We start from the raw sequence: 25708 nt of genomic DNA, 5'->3' as shown, positions 1-25708 counted from the left end.
TCAATTAGATGTTGAAGAGATCCAGAAGCAACAGCAATTATCGATTAACTCTGCAGGCATCAACACCACAACCACAAAGCCTTAAAAGAGGTGATGCAGCATCTAGTGGCACTGTCTGGAAATGCTTCCCCGGATGTCACAACTAGCCCCAATTCCATACAAGCTAGTCATTTTCTGCAAAAGATGGCAAACCGTGATGATGCTGAAGCCTTTTAGATGCATTTTGAAAGAACAGCTAAGAGACAAAGTTGACCTAAACATCAGTGGTCAGGCCATTTGGCATCGTTCTTGTCAAGAGATCTGCAAAAGGCATATTTTGACTTAAGCCTTTCTGATGCCCTGCACTATGACAAACTCAAAACTGAAATTTTAACTCATTTGGGTGTCACAATGTCTGTTCAAGCATAACGAGTTAATCATTGGGAATACTAAGTGGATAAACCTCCCTGCTGTCAAATGCATGACGTCATCCTTCTCACCAAGAAGGGGCTACAACCAGAGACTTGACAGGGCCACAGATCATGGAAAGGGTCATTATAGACTAATGTCTTTGTCTGCAGTTCTGTGCAGATGGGAGAGCCATGGGGACCCTTGAACAGCAGATCAGCTTGTGGAAATGGTGGAGATGTATGTGGCAGCCGAGGAATTTTAGAGTGTATGCCACCGGCTCCTAGTCCCACAATGGTGATCTCCAGTGAATTCTGGTAAGACTGTTACATGGCAAAAGGGTGCTGGGCAGTGGAATGAACTTAAACATCCAGAGACTGTAGGCTTAGAACCTGGAGATTGGCCAGCTGTGCCAGGAAGGTTTCTGCCTCATATAAGTCTTGATAAAAATAAAATCAGATGTTTTAGATGTGGTGGCTTGGCCCATGTTGCTGCTAATTGTCCACTTTCTTCTGAACCTATGCAATGTGATCGCAGAGTGTCTTTCTTTGCTCAGCATGCACAGCAGGCTGACAGGCTGAGCCATATAAAAAAAAAGTGTGTATAATCACTGTAAAAGACAAATGGGTAGATTCTGGTAGCCTCTTGTAAAATCCCAATTGGTGAACCCCTCAAAACGTCAGGGGAAAACTGTTGGTGTAATCTGAATACATGGGGATATTCTGTATTATGTTACTGCTGAAGTGAACATAGAAACACACTGTGGGATTAGTTGCTAACTTGATGTTTGATGCTATAGTGGAGATTATTCCCACTTCTGGAAGCTGTGGGATACCTAATTTTTTTTAGAAGTAAATAACCCGGACATCTATGATAATGTTACTGATAAAGTGGCAGTAAAGTGTCCTCTGAATCTGAAGTATCCCCTATTTGAAGCATGATTGGGGTGTCGGAAAATGATGAGAGCAGCAGCGGACCGCAGAAGGAGGTAATCCCTAATAGAGTAGAAACTGTTGTTGAGCCAGTTTACTGTATTCCTACTCTTGAAATAAGAAAATAAATATTTGTCTCATAACAGTTAAAAGACCCTACTGGTAAAGGCTAGAGAGAATGTAAAAGAGCTTGATGGAAACACAGTAGAGCCCGATAGTAGGTTGTCATTCCATCACTTGGCAGTATGTCAAAAATTTGTTCTACCAAGTATTCAAGAAAGGATGTTATTGTGGAACAATTAATAGTTCCTAAGGCATATATAAGAACAGTGTTAGCTCCATAAAGATGTATCTGACTACTGTGCATCCAGCCCTGAATGTCAGTACCATGCTCCAAGGCCACATTATAGAAGTCTGCTTGACCCATTACCCGTTATTGGGGTCCTGTTTATGAGCATAGCAATGGGTTTGGTTTGACCTCTAATAAAGTCATCAGTATATTTTATTTTTTTAATTAATTTTTTTATTTGTTTTATCAAGAAAATAGTGTACAATAGCATAGTTGGCAGTAATGCAACTAGGAAAGTAATGCAATCCCCAACCCAGACATGGTTGGCACATCTCTCCTGGCACCATGGACCCCCAATGGAGATCCATATCTCAAAAGTCAGTGGAGGGGTATGAAACCGGACAGTCCTCCATCATATGTCTTATACAATTGTTTTAGATATATCTTTTGATATATCTTACATTTCAGTTGAAGAAATACTGTAGAGAGTCAATAAAGTCCTCCCATAACTGGAAAAAGAGGCAATTTTTGTCTCTTTATGTGGTGTTGTTTCCAGCCAATCCATCTGAAAAGCATCGAACAATTTATTTTTGAACAATACTATGGATGGAAGATCCTCGCTGATCTACATATGTAGTATGCATTTACGAGCCACCGCCGAGCCAATCAATAATAATTTTCTACCCCCACCTCTCATTTGAACATAAGTTGGAGGAATGCCTAAAGTTGGAGTAAGAGCTTAAAAGATAAGTAGAGCAAAATCTGTTGACCGAAGTCTAAAATAGTCATATGAGAGGGCATTTCCACATACATTGTAAAAATGTGGCATTTGGGTTTTACATTTAGGGCAATTGTTTGTTTCCGACAAACCCATTAACAATCTATAATGAGGGGAGAGATATCCAAACATACTTGACTGCAAAAGTCTATCCATTGAAATATGAGGAAAGATATCTCTCCTAAAGGAGAGTCCCGTGTTAACTGTATTATGATCTAAATGAGTTTGGAGGAGTTTATCTTGTACAGAAACAGTCTTCTTCCCTCCTAAAGGCTTGGCAATTATAATGTTCAGGGGATTAGAACAGTCACGAGGACAGAGGGCCTGATTCAGACTACTCTCACTCAGGGAATAGAGTGAGATATCTCTCTCAACTGATCATCTTGGTGAAACCATGCTGCACTGCAGGTGGGGCAGATTTAAAATGTGCAGAGAGATTTAGATTTGGGAGGAGTGTTTCCAAACTGATATCTACATTGTAGCGTAATAATAAAGCTGTGCAGTATTTGTGGGCTACATGCAAAAGCAGCCAGTATTTACCTCACATGTAAAAAATGTATGTATTTACACCCCTTGCATTGCAATATGGTTTGTTCAGGTTCACAGTTGAGAGAGATATCTACTCTATACTCTATCCCCAACTCTGAATCAGTCCCAGAGTGCGAATCACTGAGTTTGCATAATGTTGTGCCTGGTATAGCACCAGTAAATGAGAGTGAAGTAGGTTGTATTTGTCTACAATTTCTGTTATTTGAAGAGGTTAGCGGGATTCACTGTTGACCAATGCGCGAAAAAATGACAGATACCCCTATCAATCCATGGTGAGAAAGGCATACAGGCACAAACATCTTGAAATTCAGGGTTAAAAATCATTGGGAAGAAAAGGGAGTGATGACCAGGGCCGGACTGACCATCGGGCACTTCTGGCAAATGTCAGAAGGGCCGATGGCTGCATGGGCTGGTCTGTCCGTCTACATGGATACAGTACTATTGAAATTGTCTCTCCTAAAATGGCCACCGCCTCATAGGAGACATCGTAGCACATTGACATTTGAGAAGTCTTCATTTGCCATGTTCTGCTGCCAGACGCTAGAGGACCAGCTGTATCTTTAGTAACAGGGAGCAGCTAGTTCGGCAAAATCCCAGGCAAGACCTGCATGCTGCCTCCCCTGCCTTTCAGGTAAGTGTTTTTTTTTTTCCATTATGTGTGTATCTACTGGGGGGTGGCACTAGTGTGGGAAATTACTATAACAACTACTAGGGACACTGCATTGGGGGTGGTACTACTGTGGGGGGATTACTACTAGGGGGACTACTATTACAAGGGAGGGGACAACTACTAGGGGTACTACTGTGGGGGATTACTACTAGGGGGACTACTACTACAAGGGGGGCTACTAGTAGGGGCACTTTATCGGGGGACCACTACTGGGGGTACTGCATATGGGGGGACTACTACTAGGGGCACTACAAGGGGGGACTACTACTAGGGGCACCACAAGGGCTACAAGGGGAGGGGACTACTACTAGGAGCACTACAAGGGGAAAGGACTACTACTAGGGGCACTGCATAGGGGGGAGACTACCACTGGGATCACTGCACCACTACTGGGAGCTCTGTATAAAGGGCAATACTGGGGGCACTACATCGGGGGATCACTACTGGGGGCTCTATATAAAAGGCAATACTGGGGGTACTGCATAGGGGGGGACTACCACTGGGGGGACTGCATCGTTGGACCACTACTGGGGGCTCTATATAAAGGGCAATACTGGGGATACTGCATAGGGGGGGACTACAACTGGGGCCACTATTTAAAGGGCACTGCATAAGGGGTACCACTATTGGGGGCACTGCATGGGGGACTACCACTGGCGGCACTGCATAGGGTGTACCGCTACTGGTTGCACTGCATAGGGGGCACTACTACTGGGGACACTATATAAGGGGCTTACTACTGGGGGCACTGCACAGGGGGGACCACTACTGGGGCACTGTATAAGGGGCACTGCTTAGGGGGGATCACTACTGGGGGCACTACTGGAGGCCTGCATAAGGGGGACCTCTCCTGGAGCACAAGGGGCACTGAATAGGGGGAAACTACTGGGGGCACTGAATAGGGAGGACCACTACAGGGGGTGTTGTATAAGGGGTACTGCATAGGGGGGACCACTACTGGGGGCACTGCATAGGGAGGGACTACTACTGGGGGCACTATATAAGGGGCACTACTGGGAGACTGCATAAGGGGGACCACTCCTGGGGCACTGCATTGCACATGGTGGGGACAACTACTGGGGGCACAGTATAAGGGGGATCACTACTGGGGGCCTGCATAAGGGTGACCACTACTGGGGGCATTGCATACTGGGAGTACTGTATAACGGGAACTACTGGGGGGACTGCATTAAGGTACATATGGAAAGGACTGTTCCCAGAGTGACGAGAAAGGGGTATGTGTAATGATTATGGCTTTTTCCATGAGACCAGGGCCCCTTAATTTGTTTGGACATGCGCAATAATATGCCTGGGGGCACCAAAAAATATATTTGCTTATCAAAAAATTTGGGCTAGGGCTGCCCCTGTCTATATGGCTGGGATTCTACAAGCTGCTGGTGACTGGGCAGGATAGAGGAGGAGGCTTGTGTACTGTACCATATGCTTATTTATGTATCCACAACATGGTTCTATTGGATTGCTGCAACAGCCCTCTCTGAGTGTTGTTTACTGTGTGCCTTGGACACATTACAGCTAGTGTGAACTATATAGACACATATTGTTTCCCATATTTTTCTCACTTTTCACCAAATTTTTTTGTTTGTTAAAAACTGAGCTTTTCATACTTACCCTCCCGCCCCTTCGTGCCTAGACCTAACCCTCCACCCTTCGTACCTAAACCTAACCCTCCCCCTATTTCTGTACTTATTCTGCTCTCCAGCTCCATTATGCTCCCTGTTCCCCTCTCCCCATGTCTGTACATGTTCTGCTCTCCCCTCTCACTTGTCCCCCCTGTTCCCCTCTCCCCATACCTGTTCTGCTCTCCCGTGTACTCTGCCCTCCCACCTCTGTGCCCCCTATTCCCCTCTCCCTATATCTCTACATGTTCTGCTCTCCCGTGTACTCTGCCCTCCCACCTCTGTGACCCCTGTTCCCCTCTCCCCATGTCTGTACCCCTTCTGCTCTCCTGTGTTCTCTGCCCTTCCACCTCTGTGACCCCTGTTTCCCTCTCCCCGTGTCTGTACCCCTTCTGCTCTCCCGTATACTCTGCCTCCCACCTCTGTGACCCCTGTTCCCTTCTCCCCATGTCTGTACCCCTTCTGCTCTCCCGTGTACTCTGCCCTCCCACCTCTGTGCTCCCTGTTCCCCTTTCCCCATGTCTGTACCCCTTCTGCTCTCCTGTGTTCTCTGCCCTTCCACCTCTGTGACCCCTGTTTCCCTCTCCCCGTGTCTGTACCCCTTCTGCTCTTCCGTATACTCTGCCTCCCACCTCTGTGACCCCTGTTCCCCTCTCCCCATGTCTGTACCCCTTCAGCTCTCCCGTGTATTCTGCCCTCCCACCTCTGTGACCCCTGCTCCCCTCTCCCCATGTCTGTACCCCTTCTGCTCTTCTGTGTACTAAGTGCCCCCTATTCTCCTCATGTCTGTACCCCTTCTGCTCTCCCGTGTATTCTGCCCTCCCACCTCTGTGACCCCTGTTCCCCTCTCCCCGTGTCTGTACCCCTTCTGCTCTCCCGTGTATTCTGCCCTCCCACCTCTGTGACCCCTGCTCCCCTCTCCCCATGTCTGTACCCCTTCTGCTCTCCCGTGTATTCTGCCCTCCCAACTCTGTGACCCCTGCTCCCCTCTCCCCATGTCTGTACCCCTTCTGCTCTTCTGTGTACTAAGTGCCCCCTATTCTCCTCATGTCTGTACCTCTTCTGCTGTTCTGTGCTTTTTTATGCGCTACATGCAGTGAGGCATAAATTGTCATAGGACCCAGACACTATGGAGTAGGACCCCATTTTTTTTAAGTGAGGGGTCCCTGGGTCCCACACTTTTTTTCATTTAGCGCGATCACTGGGTGTAAGGGGCATTACTGTGTGTAACTTGAATGAGGGGCACTACTCTGCAGTGTAATGTGACAAAGGGGCACTATGGTATGGAATAATTTGAATTGGGGGTACTATTGTGTGCTCACGCCCCTTCTCAGTGAACACACAACTGTTTTTTTTGACCCGCACCTACGGTGCACATACTACCATATTCTTTTGTGTCGGGGGAAACCAAAGCTCTTAGGACTTCATTCAGAGTTGGTCGAAGGGCCGCACGGTCGTACGCCACCGATGTTCGCTATACTACGCATGCGTAAAGTTCGCAATGCGCGTGCGCAAACTAGCCGCTATGATCAGAAATTTCTCTCTCCTTGAACACAGCCAGGTCGGTAGTTTGAGTGACAGATTGAGGCGTTTGTGGATGATAACAGGGGAAGGTGCTTGAAAACGGGGGAGTGGAGGTCCGAAGGCAGGCGTGCCTAATTATGCGAACGGCGTTTTATGGGAGTGCATACGGTTTATGGGAGTGCATAATTAACAAAGTAGCGTCATGGTACATGTGAAATGGGAGGTTTTTACACAGACATGATCGTAGAGCTTAAGAGAGGGTATGGTCAACCTTAAGCTTTACGACCAGTTCCGATGGTTCCCGATGGTCTCGATTAATCCTTATATGCCCGGAGATGATGTGCAATGCATACGAGAAGGGGGCGTATTTTTTTGAATTCCGGCCGCTTCCTCCCCTTGGTCGGCCAGCTACCGATCCGAACTTAGGGACGCAACTTGAGAGGGAATCATTTGCTTATCCGGCCCCTTTTCCCATATGACCGTGCGGCCGCTTCAGCCGACTCTGAATGAGGTCCTTTATGTCTACAAGCCATCAAAATGTGTAGTAACAGCTCTGCTTTGGTGGCACAGACGTGGCCTCCTCTGCTCTGCTCCCCTGCCCTAAAAAATTCCTACAGTGAACACCATCTAATCCTCTACAACTGCTAAGCTAGGCCTTGGTCAATTGGGAAAATGCCTTTCCTTTACTTTGTGCGTGACATATACCAATGTAGCGCCAGCTTTACCTAACAGAACTAACCAAATACCAAATGTTTAAATATGGCACGTTTAAATCCCCTGCAGGATGTGCTCGTTTGTGTGTATTTTAATACAGAGAATGATGTACACTTTTATGTTCTAATATTAATTATATGTGTAAGCGCATAGACTAAGATGTGGGAGGAGTCAGGATTAGTAAGGGGAGGAGTCTATGCCATGGGCCAGGTGCTGACGCGAGGTGGGCCTGTGTCCTTTAAAATGCCAGGGCCTATTTTTAGTCCCAGTCTGGCCCTGGTGATGACAATTACAATTTTGTTCTTTATATGTATAGTGCTATAAACGCCATGCAGACATTAGCAAATGAATCTGAACAACCTCATCTGCGAGCTACTGTGTCACGCTCTGGCTAAGATGATTCTCCGCCACACTATTAGAAGCTGTGGACCCAGCTTGAGGAGGGAACAGGAGGCGAGGGGCTGGGATTAGTGTCTTTCCTCATCCACCAGTACTGGATGTTGGTGAGACCTGACCAAAGGCGCAGAGCCTAACCTACAGGGAGGTGTTCACCAGTGACCCCTCCAAGCGGGATTTGGGCTTAAGCTGTGCCCAGTAGGCAGGTCGCAGCCCTTTGGTCGGGTATCTGGCACAAGTGGGAAAATATTGAAGAACACTACCACAGGGCAAGCACAGGAAAAAGATATTGGAGGATTGTACTGAAGTGATGTACAGAGAACACACTTAGTGGTTTCAGTCGCAATGCTGGCACAGAAGATGGTATAATGAGCGGGTACTTGGATGATGTACTAAGTACACACACTGTGGCTTTAGACACAGCACTGACACAGGAGAATGGTATCATGAGATGGTACTTGAATGATGAACTCAGTAGACACGCTGAGGATTCAGCCGCGGAGCTAGCACAGAAAATGTCTCTTAATAGATTGTACTCAGAAGACATTCTAAGTACACACACCATGGAAAACACTAGGAACAACTCACTAGAAGGAACGGAACTTGGAACGTTGCAACAGCAAGTTAACACTGGAAGTAACAATGTTGTACAGACAACTTCCTGTTGTCAAGAGCCCGGTTATATACCCTAAGGTAGCAGTCCGTAGGAGGACATTGTCAGCTGACCGCAACCAACGCTACCATTGGGTAAAGGGAGAAAACAGACTGTCATGGCTGCTTCCATGACGGTAACCGCACAAACCACATCACGGTGCGAGCACATGGTTGTCCTATCAGACCCCAGGTATAATCCTCAGCGCGTCAGTTGCAGCCGCACCTGGTGTCTGACTGCGCTAGAGATCAGGAGAAGCCGACACTGAGGTGAGTAATGGCTGATCCTAGGCCACAACCTGACATCCTGTTTATGAGAGTGGAGAAAAAACAGCAAATATTGGTCTGGTAAAAACAAATGGTCTACCAGAGAATTTGTATAAAAATCTGTTCGATGTAGCCAGTCTTGTATATAATGTAGAATGCCGGCATGACTATACAATTTTAAGTTACATAAATTGACACCTACATTAGCCAAAATGTGTTAAAGTTTTAACAAACCAATCAGGGGGCGCCTGAAACACCATATTAGGTTTCTAAACGCCCTATATAGAAGCTTTCGTCTATTGAAAATAGAATTGACAACATCTGTAATGGGAACAAAAGTTTATGGAATGAGATCATTTTAAGTAAATTAATTCTACCTAAGTAGGAAAGCAATAAATTTTGCCATCTGGATTTGGAGGCCCACAAAATAGGATGTTGGAGTTAGATATAATTGAAGAGTTGCATACAGTAGTGAGTGGCCAAGTTCCATTGTACTCAATCCAAAACCCGGATGGGAGCTTACACTTCTGTAATGTTTTCTGTAAATTGAACAGTGTGTCTAAGTTTGATGCCTGCTCAATGCCTCATGTGGATGAACGCATTGAAAGTCTGGGAACAGCATGCTACTTAAGTCTAGAGTGGTTAACTAAAGGGTACTGGCAAGCGCCATTGATAGACAATGCAAAAGAAAAAACAAATTTTTCTGCACCAGAGGGGCTGTTCCAATACAAGATGCTGCCCAGGCTTGCCAGAATTAGCTCCCTCATTCCAGGAGGGAGCTGTCGGGCTTATATGGCATGACGCTGTCAAAGGGGGCGGAGCCCTGCAGCTGATGCGTCATTGAGAGCGGAGCATGGGACGTGACAGCACAATTGCATCATCATGGCTCCGCCCCCTCATCACAATGCAGATATTAATGGCACTGTGCAGTAGGGGGCTGAGCCACGATGACGCGATTCTTCGTGAATCGCGTTACTGGCCCCCCGCTGCCGGGGTTTATGCTTTCAACCGCGGGGGGGCGTACACATCGCGAGGAGGCTTGCCTGCCTTTCCGGGGGGCCGGGAGTGGCACCCGATTTTCAGGAGACTCCCAGCTGAATCGGGAGGGTAGGCAAGTATGATGTTGCCTTTTTGGTTACATGGGGCACCCGTCTCCTGTCAGAGGATTATGGAACTCTGCTGTGTTCCCAAATGCAGAGCCACAGCTGCAGAGACCATGTTTAACCATAGTTGAAAAGGAGACACTGTGCCAGCCATAGGCTGGTGCAAGTGTCAATGCTAGACTCAAAGGTACGCAGATGGTGGAGTGTTTGGATTCATTGGCAGATTGTCCCACTGTCCACGGGCATTGAAAGTGGGCGTTACAGGACTTGCACAGTCCGGTGGACACTAGTGAACAAGAGGCTGAAAATAGCATTGGCATATTATTACTGCTGCGACTCCGCAAAAAATTGCAACCACAGCAGCATTTAGCGTCTACTTCTGAATCAGGTCCTATGGGAGCTTGTGTCTGTGTGTGAGGCTATAGGAGCAGTGAGTGTTTGAGTAGGGGGCAGTCTGTGTTTGAGACTATGGGGGCACTGTGCATGTGAGGCTATGGGAGCAGTGTGTGTGAGGCTATGGGGGCAGCGTTTGTGTGAGGCTATGGGGGCAGGATGTGTGTGAGGCTATGGAGGCACTGAGTGTGTGACTGGGCAGTGAGTGTTAGGCTATAGGAGCAGTGTGTGTGAGGCTATGGGAGCAGTGTGTGTGTTAGGCTATAGGAGCAGTGTGTGGGGGAGGTTATGGAGCACTGTGAGTGCAAGGCTATGGGGGTAGTGACTGTGTGAGCTAGGGGGCGCCAAAGGAAATTCTTCCCCTGGACTCCACTTAGTCTAGAACCGGCCCTGCTTGGAACATCATATAATATAGCTGTGAGGTTAATTTGTTAAATGCTAACGCTGGGGAGGGTCAAGATACAACTAGTCAATAAGAATCAGCTGCTAAAAAATGTTCTATCACCACTGTGTATTATTATTCCAGCCTTCCCTTTTGTTAAAGGTGTACCTGTAGATGCATCCATGTCTAATTGTGCCACAATTACATAAACACGCCCTTACTGTACTTGGCCTATGTGTGTCTGTATCTATTCTTCCCCTGTTCCACCTCTTCACCTATAAGGAAATGCAAGTATGCAAAAAAATTTCTATTAGGTGTTTGACCAACCTTAAATGAGCACAGTAATGATAGGATACATAAAAATGGCCCTACATGATGAAAAATGTACTTATCATTATGGTGCCCACAATTCTACCCCAGAGAACAGTAGACTGTTACCAATAAGCTTTTAACATTTAGAGGAGATAGCAATGTACATATTAGGTGTTAACAATGAATCAAAATGTGTTTGGTTGCTTCACTGTGGTTGGTTTCTTTGATTAGTGACAAAAATTGATGAAACAAATGCTATCAAATATGGAACAGTGATCCTTCAGGCTTTTCCCCTGTGAGAACTTTAGAGTGAAAGGGGAAATTCACATCACACATTGAATATGGCATTGTAGGCTGACACAAATTAGGATCATCATTATATCATTACATATTAGGGATGTGCAGGCTCAGATAGGTTCGAGTTTGCACGTTGAGTTCGGATTTTTTCCTCCAAAAAAACGGAACTCAGAAAGAGGCAAAACGTCATCTTGCATGGACGAACATCACCATTCCTGGACTTTTGGAATGATGATGTTCGTCCATGCAAGATGACGTTTTGCCTCTTTCTGAGTTCCGTTTTTTTGGAGGGAAAAATCCGAACTCAACGTGCAAACTCGAACCTATCCGAGCCTGCACATCCCTATTACATATCAAGTACTAGCCAAAGCAACTCGCGTTGCCTGGGTCTAAATCTTCAAGTTCTGTCCAGCATACAATAACTTGAAGATTAGGTCCCGGTCGGACCTCCCGTTGGTGCACGCTGGGCAGAACTTTGACCTGGAGAGTCTGTTCTAGGTCTTCCACTGAATGGATTTGGAAGAAAACTTTACACAGGGGTGGCAATTGGTCTGGCATGCCTAACTTAATAACTTGAAGATATAAACCCGGGCTGGGCCAGGTACTTCAGCTAGGATATATATATATATATATATATATATATATAGTTTGATTATTGGTCAATTATTATTAGTATTATTATTTTTAAATATCCAGCGGAAAATTAGATTTATGACATGGAAATAGGCAAGATTGTATTATTTGAGGGATGTGAATGACTGGCGCTCTTTAGATTGTCAGCACTTTAGGTTAGTAATTAATATGTGTTTTTAGCATTAATTGAATTAAACTGTATTTTTGGCTCAAAGGGCATGTACAGCAGTCTTCATGTTGACATTCACAATGTCGATAGTCACAAGGCCACCATCGTAATGTCGACAGGGTTAAGATTTCAAAACATAACATGTATACAACTGAAAAATGTTGATGTAAAAAATGTCGACACAATTTAAAATGTCAACACAGTTCAATGTAAACCATGGAAATCTTAGGGTTACGGTTTAGAATTAGGCTTAAAATAGTTTTTACCTGTCGACATGTTAGCTGTAAACATTTTGAACATTTCGACATTTTGTCTGCCGACATGCTGTACCTGTCAACATTCTGGTAGACTAGCGACATTGCGATTGTCGAGAAAAAACGTTTCAAAGACCCTTTAATGCATTGGTAATGATTAATTCATGTGTAAAGTGCTCCACATACTCATGCTCAAATTGGCACTGAGGTGCAAATGATTCTCTCAATGGCACAGATAGAGTTTAGTCTACATGTTGATGGTGAGTTTGTAGAGCAATGGCCATAAACTGTGGGGGATGTTGATGGAGATGGATATAACATTCACTTACCTCTCTCAGCTCTTTCGCCACTTCTTTCAGATCCCTTAAGATTCCTTCTAGCTGACCAATGACTGCCCGGACTCTCCCTCGGATTCTCTCTCTCTCCCCAGCTCTGCAGCTGCGTCCCCCTTGCTCCGTGTTCTTCCCCACCCCCCGAGAGCACATGGTTCAGAGAGAGGCCTCCAGCCTCCTCTACAGCTTCTCTCCTCTGGGGGGAGCTCTGCATCTTAACGTCTAAACCCCCTCTGGCCCTGCACCCCTCCCTACACACAGCCCCTCACAACTCCACCCAGCCCCCCTATCAGGAGAGCTAATAAACTGTACAAGGTCAGACAGGCACTGTTGTTGTGACTGAATGTAAATTTGGGAGACAGTGGGTTATCTAATAAGAAAAACAGAGACATAGAAGGCAAAATATGTAATATTTGATGGGGGCTTTTCAAGCTGCACCAAAACTTTGGGAGATGGGGGAGCAAGTCATGAAGGTCTGAGATGAAGTCCAGATACCTGTGTATAGAAAGAAAAGGTTGAGATGAACATTATGCATATTTGTAGGTGGAGATTTTATGAAACAGTAGGAGGTATTACATAAGGAGCAATCTGAGATGCTGCAGGCATGATGTAATAGAGTCCGATTTTTTGTATGAGACAAACTCGGACCTTCTCGCACATTTAAAGGTTCAAGTTTGTCTCAAAACTCATCAAATGTAATAGCCTGTGAACTTGTGAGTACGAGGCGCTTACATTATGCAAAATCCGGGTGAGTTTTCTTCTATGAAAACTCTGACCTTTTAATGCGACTAGCATGCGAATGACTAGGACCCACATGAGCCCTGTCATTGCAGCAGCCGCCAGCCAATCAGTGTTCACCTCCGTAGAAGCTGCATGTTGATTTCGCTGTAAGCGGTCAGGCTGCCTGTCAGACTTTCCCCCATAGACTTCAATGGTGGGGAATTCCATTGAAGCCTATGCTGATAACCACAAGGTTAATTGAGGTGAACCTTGCGGTTACCATCAAAGGCTACAATGTAGCAGTTCCTACCATAGACTTCAGTGGAGCTTTCCCACCATTGAAGTCTATGGGGGAAAGTCCAACAGACAGCCTGACCTATGGAGGCACCCTTTCTCTGTCCGAGGTGGTTTTGTGTAATTTTTTTTTTTTTAACTGTGGATGCCTGCATGGAACGAAGAGCATGTGATCTACACTAGGAATAGGTGAGTATGGAAGTGTGAGTGTGCATGTATGCTTTAATTAAACTTTACTTTCACGGTGTGTGTGTCTTGTAGTTATTTTAATATTTATTTTGTAGGTGAACCAGAGGTACCAGCGAGCCCTTAATACCCCGCATGCTGGTACTTGTGGTTCTCCAAGTACCAACATATGGGGGAAGCTTGCTGGGACCTGTAGTTCACCAGAAAAAGACAATATTATTAAATCTATTTTTTACACCACACTTTTATACACAATCAACCCGGCACCTACCGGCCAGGGGTGCCAGGATATCCCCGGGCTATCAGCCCAGGCCTGGGGTGCCCTGGAGAGGGGGACTCCTTTATTGGCAGGTCCCCACCTCCCCAGGGATCCCCAACTTGGGCTGACTAGTGGTCAGGTGCTTTGGCCGGAGGACCTGCGGTGAAAGGGTTCCCCGGCTGTGGCATTACACGCCCGCTAAAAAGAGTCTGGTGCTGGTTATGGAAAATACAGGGTACCCCTACTTATTTTGTCCCCTGTATTTTCACAACCAGGACTGCCTCAGCAGAGCATTGGGCTGGTTCATAAAATACAGGGATACCCTACGCTTTTTTCCCCCTGTATTTTAAGAACCAGGACAGGCTCAGCAGAGCCTAGTGCTGGTTCTTAAAATACAGGGGAAACCTACGCATTTTTACCCTGTATTTTAAGAGCCAGGACAGGCTCTGCAGAGCCCAGGGCTGGTTATGCTTGTGGGTGGGGGTGGGGCACATAATTTTTTTATTTTTACTCCTTTATTATTCTATACACACAGAAACATGCACAGATCTGTGCATATTTTTGTGTAACTCGCTATCCTGAAGCAGGTCTATTTTTGTTAATGAGTTTTCAGAAGTAAACACTCGCACTCTATTACATTGCCCGAGTTGTATGCTCACAGTAGCAAAACATCTGGATGTGTGTTTTGCCATAATGAGTTGTGGGGGTGTAAGAAACATGCAAGTTCTAAAACTGTAGCTCTATACTCGCTCATTTTTAAAACTCACACCCTATTACATCTTGCCCATTATCTGTATAACAGCTGTGCAGTGATAATCTATGAGTGCCTCTTCCTGCAGTCACTGTCAAGAGCACTGCTAAACATTGAGGAAGACAGAGGTAAATTCTTAATATTGTTTAATATATTTTAGGCATAGTGTTATAAATTATGGAAAAAAACATATCTAGTCAATCACAACATTATGAGCAATAAATTCCATACACATAAGAAGGGTTGTATATATTAACTCTTTCAGTAACAGACAAGGTTGAAAGGTCCTGGGTAGTTATGGATTTAGGGGGGGACCCCACTTTTTTTTTATTTTAACACTTTCATTGCTTTTAACCCTAAGAAGCCTGCATAAATGATCATAGTGATCTTTGCAGTGCTTCTCCCAAACTCACCTGCCAAAGGCAGGTCTATTGTTTGGGCAGGTTTTTGCTGTAATTTTTCCATCGGGTTTTGGTCACTTTTAAAACCGACCTTAGTAATTCTCTGGTTCTTCTAGTTGTCTATGTAAAAGTATCAATTGTTGATCCGATGTTCTAAAGTGCTCTAATGGTGAGTTTTTTGTTATTTTGCCATTGGTTTTATCTTTAGTAAATATTCGATTAAAAAAAATATGGAAACTCGCCCAAAAACACAAAATTTACCAAAACCGACCTTTAGTAAATTGACTCCCAGGTCACCTGCAAGATTATAGTTTATAGCCCTAGTCATAACTGCTTTATATCCCCTGGAAATATGTTGTACTTATATATTTACTATATGTATATGTCTTATTGCATTTGTGGACTTTCCCCCTCCCCCCTCCCCTTCCTTTGTTTTCATAATAAAGGGCCTACTCATAATCCGGGTCCTATTGTCCCTCAATAAATAAATGCCCAACTCGTAGCGAGTTGCAATGATGGACACTTAACTCCGAAAAAGCAGCTGTCCACGTGATCCCTAACAAATACTGTTACGCCGTTAATTAATTAGTAGCAGTGTAACTTTACGTTGCTGAGTTTGACTTGGCAGTGTTAGTGTGCATGCATAAGCCAAGTTCTCGCATGTGCATGGAGCGGGCTGGCATAAGTAGAGTATCTGATTGGATCCCTCTTTACAACCTGGTGCTCCTTCCAATAGGAAGGAGCGGAGCTCTGGGAGACAACACCATCTGAGGATATTGTGGGTTCACGCAGGAATTTTGAAAACATTCAGTTTGTGGAGTTTGCTATTAATGAAAACGCTCATTACTAAATAGTAGAGATGTGCACAGACCCCCTCGTTTTGGATTTGGTTTGATTAATAACTAAATCATCATCATGTTTTGGCTTTGGCAAAACCACCTTCAAATGTTTTGGTTTAGGATTTCTTTAAAAATTCATAAAACAGCTAAAATTAAGTAATTTGGACCTATTTTTCTTCCTACAGTATTATTAACATCCATAACATTAATTTCCAGTAATTTCTAGTCAATTTTGACCACATTACAGCTCTCAATAGTGTTTTCATCCATATTAACCAAAGGCTACACCGAACTGGCTGGCTAAACTAAGCGACAAAGCAGCAGCATACGCACTTGGCAGTTTAAAAGAATAGAGAACATCTATGTAACATAGTGGCACAGAAGGCAGACAGGATGGTAGTTAAATAAACTATATGACCCTATGGAATGTTTTCATTAATAACTAATAGCCTAAAAGTAAAAGCCTAGTAGAATATATAATATATTACTGACACACTTCTCCAAACAGCATATCACAAGCCTCAGGCCAGTATAGGTAATTGCTGCTGGAGTAAAGTCTAGTAGAAAATTAGATCACCATCAAACTTAGGACCTCATTAAGAGCCGCTTGCTGCTGGTGGGCACTCTCTCTGAATGTGGGTGTATTTTTTTTCTCTCCAGCCGCTCGCAAAGCTGTGGGAGACCACCCCCAGCTTGTGTGAGCAGCAAGGAGACCGTCATGATAATCGCGACCATCGGGCTTGCGACGAGACCCTGGGGTAGGGTCTAGCTGCCGCAAGCCCGAGTTGACTTCCTGCTCTAATAGAGCAGAAAGTCCACAACTGACATCACTAGTGATGTCAGTAACCCCCCCAACAAACGCCAGGAATTCCTAAGGGAATACCTGCGTTTGTCCGGCCACCCCCCCTACCCGCCCACAAAACGGGGCGAGCTGTCAATCAACATCGACTGCCGCCCCGTCTTGTTGCAAGCCCCGCAGCGACTGAACTTCAGTCGCTCAGTGGGGTTCGCGCATGAGCACTCCGGACGTGGTGCATGCGCAGGGCTTTAACATCGAGCCGCTTGTGAGCGCACAGCACTTGCGAGCGGCTCTGAATCGGGCCCCTACTCCAAACAGCAAATCACAGGCCCAATGTCAGTACAGGTGATTGGAGATGGAGTATTTAGTGGAAGGTAAAGCATTGATTACTATAAGGAAAAGTAAATCGGAAACATGGAACAAACTATTAAAAACAAAGTGGATGTATATTGGCTACAACTGCAGGAACTTGGGCCGGTAGGCTAAGGGTAGCGAGCGATTGGAAATGGGAAGGCAATATATACGTCCACTTCATACGACTCTCCCAGGTGTTGGTGAGACCTACCCCAGGGCGCAGAGTCTAGTCCACTCGATGGTTTTCACCATTGACCCCTCCAAGCGGGATGTGGGTTTTGCTGCACCAAGTGAACAGGTCACGGCCCCTGAGGCAGGTACCTGGAGAAAACACAGAGATAGATATGGGAGGACTATATAAGCACTGATGAGCAAGGATGATACTCCAAAGACTGATAGGTGAGTTGCACTGGTAATCAGCACTTGGTAAGCGATGCTGAATAGCGATGGTTATCAGGACTTGGTATAAAACACTAAGAATCGATGGTAGTCAGCACTTGGAATGAGACACTGAGAATCGATGGTAATCGATAGTTGGTATAGGATGCTGAGTGGCAATGGTAGCCAGCACTTGGTATAAAACACTGAGAATCGATGGTAGTCAGCACTTGAAATGAATCACTGAGAATCGATGGTAATCGATAGTATGAGATGCTGAGTGGCAATGATAGCCAGCACTTGATATGAAACACTGGGAATCGATGGTAGTCAGCACTTGGAATGAGAAACTGAGAATCGATGGTAATCGATAGTTAGTATGAGACGCAATATAGTACTTCCAGCAGCACTGATGGTATGAGACGCTGTATAATGCTTCCAGCAGCACCGATTGCATAGCGATTGTAAACAGCACAAATGGTATGAGATGCTGTATAGTGCTTCCAGCAGCAGGCTGGAAGGGGTCTAGAAGTCACAGACTGAATACCCTAGGAAAGGAACACAGCGGAGCCTGGGACGCTGTCACGGTAGCAAAACCACTGAGGAGCGAAGTTGTACAGGCAACTTCCTGCTGCAGGAAGTGCCCTAAAATGCCCCTTGGTAGCTGGTCATTGGCCATAGACATCAGCTGACTGACCGCAGAACTACCATAGGAGGATACTGATCAGATGACATGGTCGAACATGGCCGTGCCCAGGACTGCACCCGCAGCAACCAGGATGCACGCATGAAGGCTCTAGCAGTCCCTAGGCAGAATACTTAGCCACTACCTGTCTCCACGGCTGATGTATGGATGCTTAGGAGCCGGAAGACGCCATCGCAGATGTGAGTAATGGCCGATCCTAGGCTGCATCCTGACACAAAGCTTCCAAAAGTGAGTTTTCAAATGCAAACTGAATCCAAACGACAGCCTCAGGCTAGTAGAGGTGATTTCTGCCAGAGTAAGGTCTAGTGGAAAATGAGATCACCTTTCAACTTACCCCTAACAGCAAATCACAGACCTGAGGCTAGTACAGGTGTTTGGAGGTGGAGTACTATTTAAAGGAAAGTAAAGCATTGATTGATTATTAGTTGTAACTATAAAGACATGAAAGTAAATTGCATACATGGAACTAACTATTAAAACCAAGCTTCCAAATGTGAGCTTTCAAATTCAAACTGAATCCATCCAAATGTGAGCATTCAAATTCAAACTGAGCAAATCACAAGCCTCAGGCCAATACAGACAATTAAAACCAAAGTAACCATCTAGTAGTAAACATAATAATAAACTTCTCCAACCAGCAAATCACAGGTCTCAGCTCAGTACAGGTAAATGGAGATTGAGTAACAGGCTAGTAGTCTTTACACCAATACAGCAAGTTGGTCAGCACCCATAATGAAAAGTGGTGCATGATGGAATTGTTTTTAGGTCCACTAACCCTTATGTTCTATATAAAAAAGGACATGCACAGTTTAACAAACCAAGCACTTAAGCCACAAAGTGGCAATCCCTGTTGCTAAAGTGCTTGTTCTGTTTGGTCCCCCACAAAGCAAACAGTTTGATGGTTTGGTTAAACCAAGCTACCAATGGGTTTAAGGCTAACAGTGTTAATCATTCTCAAAGTTCAAGATGTCAGCATCCTCATCAACACGCTAATCAGTGTTGTTAATATCATCATCACCACACAATATTAGCTCATCCCCCTGGAATCCACTATTACAGTCTCTGTAATTGTCAGCAAAAGTATTCATCTTTGATATTGTAGTTCATTTTACTGAACATCAGTTTTTCCACATTTTTTGAAAGTAGCCTCCTACGCCAATTGCTCACAAGGTTCCCGGCTGTGATAAACACTCCTTCCAAGAGGTCCCTCCAGCATTTATATGACACTTGATCATAGACATACTATAAAACAGTCAGGGGCGTAACTAGGTATTTGAAGACTCCATTGCACAAGTTTGTAAGGACCCGTATGTACCACCCAATGGTGAAAAATGTATATAACATGTAACTTTGACAAGGAAGATGGGCCTCCCTCAGCTCTGAGCCAGATAGCAGCTGCACCCCTTGCACCTATAGTAGTTACAACCATGATAACAGCTCTATTATACTTATATGCATATCTAAGATCTCTTAATGTGTATATAGCTACACAGGAGTATAACTGGGCCACCCCCCCCATCCTTCCTTTTTTCTTGTCTTCCCCCACTATGTGGATGGTCACTCAACACCTTCTTTTCACCTTCTATAACTACATTTTCTTCTTCTTTTCTTTTTTGTCCTTATATTTATAATAAAATTAGATGAGACTAGTTTATGCAGTAACTATTTTATATGTAAATTTTTTCTTATTTTACTTTGTCTGTGATATCCATTTGTACTGGTTGCTTCTATTGTTATTGTAGACTTCTGTGTAGGTTCCATTAAATATTATCTCTCATCTACCGAATAAAATGCTATTTAAAATAAAACACTCTTTCCGAGTACACACTGGAGGTTGGGCAGCTTAAGTACACCATAGCTAGTTTGTACAGGTGGCTTCAAATTTGGCTGGAGGAATGAGCCAGGACTTGGTTTTACACCGAAACCCCAATTTTGGTTCTGTCGGATTTCTCCAAATCCCAATGGCTCATCTTTACTAAAAACATGCAGAAACTAGCGTTTCCGCATGTGTAACCAGCCCATTTGTAACAAAAAATAGGCCCCCAAATCCTATTAATGTACAATTATACAAGTGTCTGTACATAAAAAATATGAATTAACAAATAGCTCAAACAACTTAATAAATATACTAGCAAATTTCTGTCAGCCATTATCATTGAAAAAAATCACAGGATTTCTCACACTCAAGTTTGTATGATACAAAAGTTTCTTAAAGACAGTTACATTTATAATATGGAGGTTTTGCATTTCTTTTGAATATTAGTTAGGCGTATGGTGCTTGATTTAGAGTTTGATAAATCCTAAGTCCTAGAGGTACACATAAAAATTTTGTGTTCATAAATTTGTATTTTGAGATGCACATATCTCAATGTACTCGTACATCCAACTCTAAACACAGCATTATGTCTACATCAGGCATACATAAGCCAGTGTAGAAATGTAGATTGACAGAGCTATAAATGTGAACGTTGCATTACCCTATTCATATAATGAAATTGCCTATCTATAAATTAAATGAGAATATTTTTTCTGCAGTAGTACAAATGCAAATTACAAATAAGAAATCCAAATAGACGGTACAGTCGTGGGGGCCAATAATCAAACAGTCGTTTAGAAGCAGATGACTTTAGCCAAAGTATTTTGTGTAATATTTACTTAATATAGTTTATTTCCCTTTAATACACAATGGGCCTGATTCAGACCCACTCGCGAGCGGCTGTACGCTCGCAAGTGGGTCGATGGTCTGCACTGAGCATGCGCACGACGGAGGGAGCTCCGTCGTGCGCATGCGCCAGACACGACGAGCGAAGGACTTTCCTTCGCTCGTTGTGTCCGATCAAAGGGGGCGTGCTGTCAATGTTGATTGACAGCACGCCCCCTTTGGTGGGCGTGCCGGGGGCGTGCCTCCCTGACGGGGGCGTTCCCACGGGAACGCCTCCCGTCAGAAGCCGGCCCACTGACATCACTAGTGATGTCAGTGGGAGTGATTTTGGCTCTGATAGAGCCAAAATCACTCCGGAGCTTGCGGTTGAAAACCTCAACCGCAGGCTCCGGCTCGCAGTTTCGATGGTCGCGATGGTCACGACCATCGCGGCCATCAAAATGCACGCTCGTATAGCCTGTGGGTGGTGACCCACAGCTATACGAGCGTCCAGGAGGACGCTCCATGAAAAAGGAGCCCGGCCCTCATGCAGAGCGTGCGCTCTGTTCAGAGCGTACGGCTCTGAATGAGGGCCAATAAGTTATAAAAATGTCAATCATCATCATATAACAGTACCTGTTATTGGTGATGCCAATATGCAAAGTAATAGAATGACGGGTAACCTATCAAGGAAGCATAGAGATCTTTTATGTAATGTCAAAAGCTTAGACTGCCACCAGGATCATGGAGTGCCACCATTGTACTTGGTTTCCACTGAAAAGTTTATTACAGTAAGTGAGGAGTTGTTGGCCCGAAACACAGGGGACACTGCCCTTAGAATCAAATACAGTCTTATTATTATATTTTTAAATCACCATATGGTCATCTTGAGAACCCTGTGTGACAAGTTGATTCCCCCAAAGGGTTTGTTACTGTGAATTCTAACTTAACCACTCATAGGGCCAGAATCCATTAGCCGCTCCAATTACAGTCCATTGGCTGTGCTTAAAATGGATTTATATTCGCCCCCTCCTGAGGCTCGAACAGAAATCTGCGGTAAGTAGGGCTCTGTGCCCTTAAAGCGTCCACCTCAAATGCGTTAACCCATAGCTCTGGGCACTTAACCTGGAATGTATCGGTTAACACACATTAGCTGCGGACTTATCCATGCAAGGAATAGGCTTGTAATTGAATAGCTCCGAGCCCTCGGTAATTATTACAGCTAATTGAATCGAGCACATAATGTGAGAAAAGACCTTTCATCTGTACAGGTGTTTTATAGAGAAATTGCAATGCTTTTATAGTTACTGGTTACGGTAACAACACACTAGAAGTCATTTATGAAGAGTTAAAATAGCCAAAGCACAGTAGAGAATGATCTTCGATCTTGCTATCTGTCCAGAATTCACAAGTGTGCCTAGTTTTCTGTCAGGCTTTTTGGAGCAAGATGGCAGCGTTTATAGAGGAAAGGAGCTGTCAAGTATGAAGTAGACACATTGGTGAGCCTATTTATGATGCTAGTAAGTGAAAAAATGGAATGTAATTTTACAATCTGAGTTTATTGTAATGAAATAATGCATGGCCATTTTCTTTGTTCCAACAACATCTGCTGGAGGTTTCCAGTCACTCACATAAATAACATTTATTCTAGAATGACTCCTGGCCTTTGTCCCCTGTAGTCACAGAAGATGGCCACTAGTTGTTGTAATACTTTCAGGCCCAGATTTGACTTTTTACTAAGATAGGAACTGTACTAACGCGCCCTCATCATAACACATCTATGCATAATTAAATATAGTCACTGTAAGATTCTATACATAAATGTAGTAAGGTGATAAAACAAGTGACATCTAGCTGTCCTACGCCCATATCAGGATATCAATGTATAATCTTCTGGAAATTTCTTGGGGAAACCTATAATGTACTTAGAGGATTAACTTTTAAATGTACAACCATATGGAGACACTATGAAGCAGGAGAAGTAGTTATATGGGAAAAGTAAACATATAAATAATAGGGTAATGTGGTGCATGTGTATCATAGTTATAATAACATGGGCTAAAACAAGTGACTGCAATATTCAGACTATCATTAGTATTCAGATGTCGGTCTCTTACTTTAATGACTCTTTCCCTCAATCTCCTTGTTCTGCTTCTTTTATTAGATGTCATGTGCTAACCGTTCTGTATAGTACATCTCACTTCTCCCATCATCCCACCCCTGTGTCCTTCTCTACCGCACACTTTGTCAGGGGAGTGCATGGCAGATCATTACCTCATCTTACCTGGTAATACTGTTAGGTGGTCTGTTTATACTTGTTAATTGCAAGGAACAGGTCGACGTTCCCTCCTTTATTGTCCTGCTCCGATGAGTGTAATATGACATTCGGGTAACCTCAGTTGCACACAATCCTGAGTGGTTACAGTTCACTCTCCAGATAATTCTCACAAGACTTCAGAAGAATCAATGTTTTCTTTGTGTCTCCAATTCCAGATATGAGATAGGAAAGAAGGAGTGTGTAAAAGGGATTACACTAGTGAAGAGATGCTCCTCCAACCTGTCCAGATAGATATATTGTTAGTGTTGTCCATTCATCCCTGCTATTCCTGTAATCTCTCTTTACTCAATGCCCTTCTCCATTCCTCTCCACCATTTCTTCCTTTCCTTATGTCTTCCTTACCGCTGCTGTTTCTATTCTGTAATGTCTGTGCTCCCTTCTATTTCATTCCCCAGCTCCTGACAGGTTTCCTTCATTTCTCTACATTTGTATTTTCACCTCTCTGGTTTTTCCAGCAGTTTTTAAATCTCCTTATCCCTATACTAAAACATGTTATAAAGCAAAATAATATCATTTACCTGTCTTTCTTACATTTTCCCATATTTATTGCTATATTTTCAATTACATTAATATTACAATCCTGTATGTTTACATGTAACCTCTACAGTGTATGTTTTCTCATTATACGTAACGTCCTCCCAATCTCCTTCATCTACATCCCTTCTCAGTCCATCTTTATTCCTTGTATCCCCCTTTCCGTTCTCTCTGTTAAACCCTCCATCCTGTTTTCTCTCCTCTATCGCCCTCACCTTGCAGTTTTCTAAGGGTCGATGTTCTCTCATTCTGCCTTTCTCCCTCCTCTGGTAGACAAGAGCAGATGTACAGCTCAGGCCTCATCTCTCCCTCTCTGGTGCTGATGCTGTAACACCGCTGATTCAGTGCTGGATGCTTCAGCTCTCTGCGACATTCCTCCTTCTCTATCCTTCTCCCCTTCACGATTTCCTCTGCTGGCCTGTGGGAGGGGACCCTCTCGCTCTCCTCTTTCTCTCATGGGGTATACACAGCTATCGCTTGCTGTGTTTCTGGATTCCCACTTGTCAAACACAGCGGCCGGAGCATGTGCCCCAGCTCAGCCAGAGAGGAGGAGGGAGGGAGGAAGTGATGGAGGAGGGAGCCACTGAACATTGTTTAATAGAGACTTGCAGAGTATTGCTCCAATGCCCCTTATCTGATCACTTGCTTTATTCATCCCTTCTCCTCGGTCACATACCTGCACCATTTTAGTAACTATTTCCTTGCCAGAGATGTGTCTAGTCATGGTCCACAAAACATATTTCTCCAGGATAGGCCTGTAGGGCATTGGTGCATTAACCCCTCCCTTGCTAGAGAACTGCAGTGTTTTTCTTAATTCATTCTCACATCTACAGTCAGGCCATGTAGTCGTGTATTGTCACATTAGCCTACTTGCCTACATCTGCAGATTGTTTGTGTGTTTTTAGAATGACTGCTTTGAAAATGGCAAGAATTGGTGTGGCTATTTATGCTCAGTAGAACACCTACAGAAACATTGTTATTGTTTATTTTATTTTATTACAGGGGCACATGCAGGTTTATGCTGTAAGGCGAAACCACACAGGTGATTTTTAGCTCTGAGATCTCATTGCAGAGATTGCTTGTTCTGTAATTCATTGTTTCCTCTGTGTTGTGCTACACGAGAGCAGTAGAATCGCTTTATAGTGTGATGATCTCTTTCAGTTCAGTTGTTTTCTGCTACTGCTTCTTCTCCTATCACCTAGCGTGAACTTCAAACCATAAATCTCCATAGAGTTTAGAGGGATGAGCGATTAAATGCTCATTCAGGAGATCTCAGGTGATTCTCAGTAGGAAATTTTATTTTTTCCTCTGGGCAATTACAACTCATAAGATGTAATCGCAGAGACTGAAAATTGCCTGTATATTCTGATTATTACAGTCACATTTAGTGTATAGAGCTGGATGTCACATTTGACCTCCTTACACAGAGATTACATTGGTGCTAGTCAGGTACATTTACATAGTAAAGGAAAATGAATACTAAAAATTGTTACACTAGCAGTCCAAAAAGTATCATTGTATGTCTTGTAAGCTATGATTATCTCGGATTACTTGGCCACCGAAGAGCCTGTGGCAGACTTTATGCTTTAACTCCTTAGCTGCTGATTTTAAAGGCATACAAAATGTATGAGAATATTTTAAAATACACGTGATACATGAGATAAAGACAGCCACAGTGTCACCATTGGCTCATGACTTCTTTAGTACATAAACAAATCTTAACAAACAGCAACAGGGAAATGTACTAAGACTTGGATGGAGATAAAGTGAACAGAGGTACCAAACAACCAGCTCCTAACTGTCATTTTTCAAACACACTCTGTACAGTGACAGTTAGGA

At 44.1% G+C, this 25708-nt stretch overlaps 1 protein-coding gene across 1 annotated transcript in view; it reads right to left on the bottom strand.

The window, feature by feature from the left end:
• INSYN1 (inhibitory synaptic factor 1) overlaps positions 1-24398 on the bottom strand; it is a 46031-nt gene extending 21633 nt beyond the window's left edge. Inside the window, exons 1-3 of the mRNA XM_088446217.1 lie at positions 24085-24398; positions 23282-23554; positions 12667-13164 (exon numbers count right to left, since the gene is read on the bottom strand). Of these exons, the coding sequence (XP_088302343.1) occupies positions 12667-12822 (156 nt within the window). The 5' untranslated portion in view covers positions 12823-13164; positions 23282-23554; positions 24085-24398. The remainder of the gene's footprint in view (positions 1-12666; positions 13165-23281; positions 23555-24084) is intronic.
• Positions 24399-25708: the final 1310 nt, after the last annotated feature.

This window comes from Taudactylus pleione, unplaced genomic scaffold (genome assembly GCF_031769625.1).
Source record: "Taudactylus pleione unplaced genomic scaffold, aTauple2 ptg000019l, whole genome shotgun sequence".
In the NCBI taxonomy this organism is placed as follows: Eukaryota; Metazoa; Chordata; class Amphibia; order Anura; family Myobatrachidae; genus Taudactylus; species Taudactylus pleione.
The sequence above is the reverse complement of the archived record's forward strand: the minus strand, read 5'-3'. Positions and strand labels throughout refer to the sequence as shown.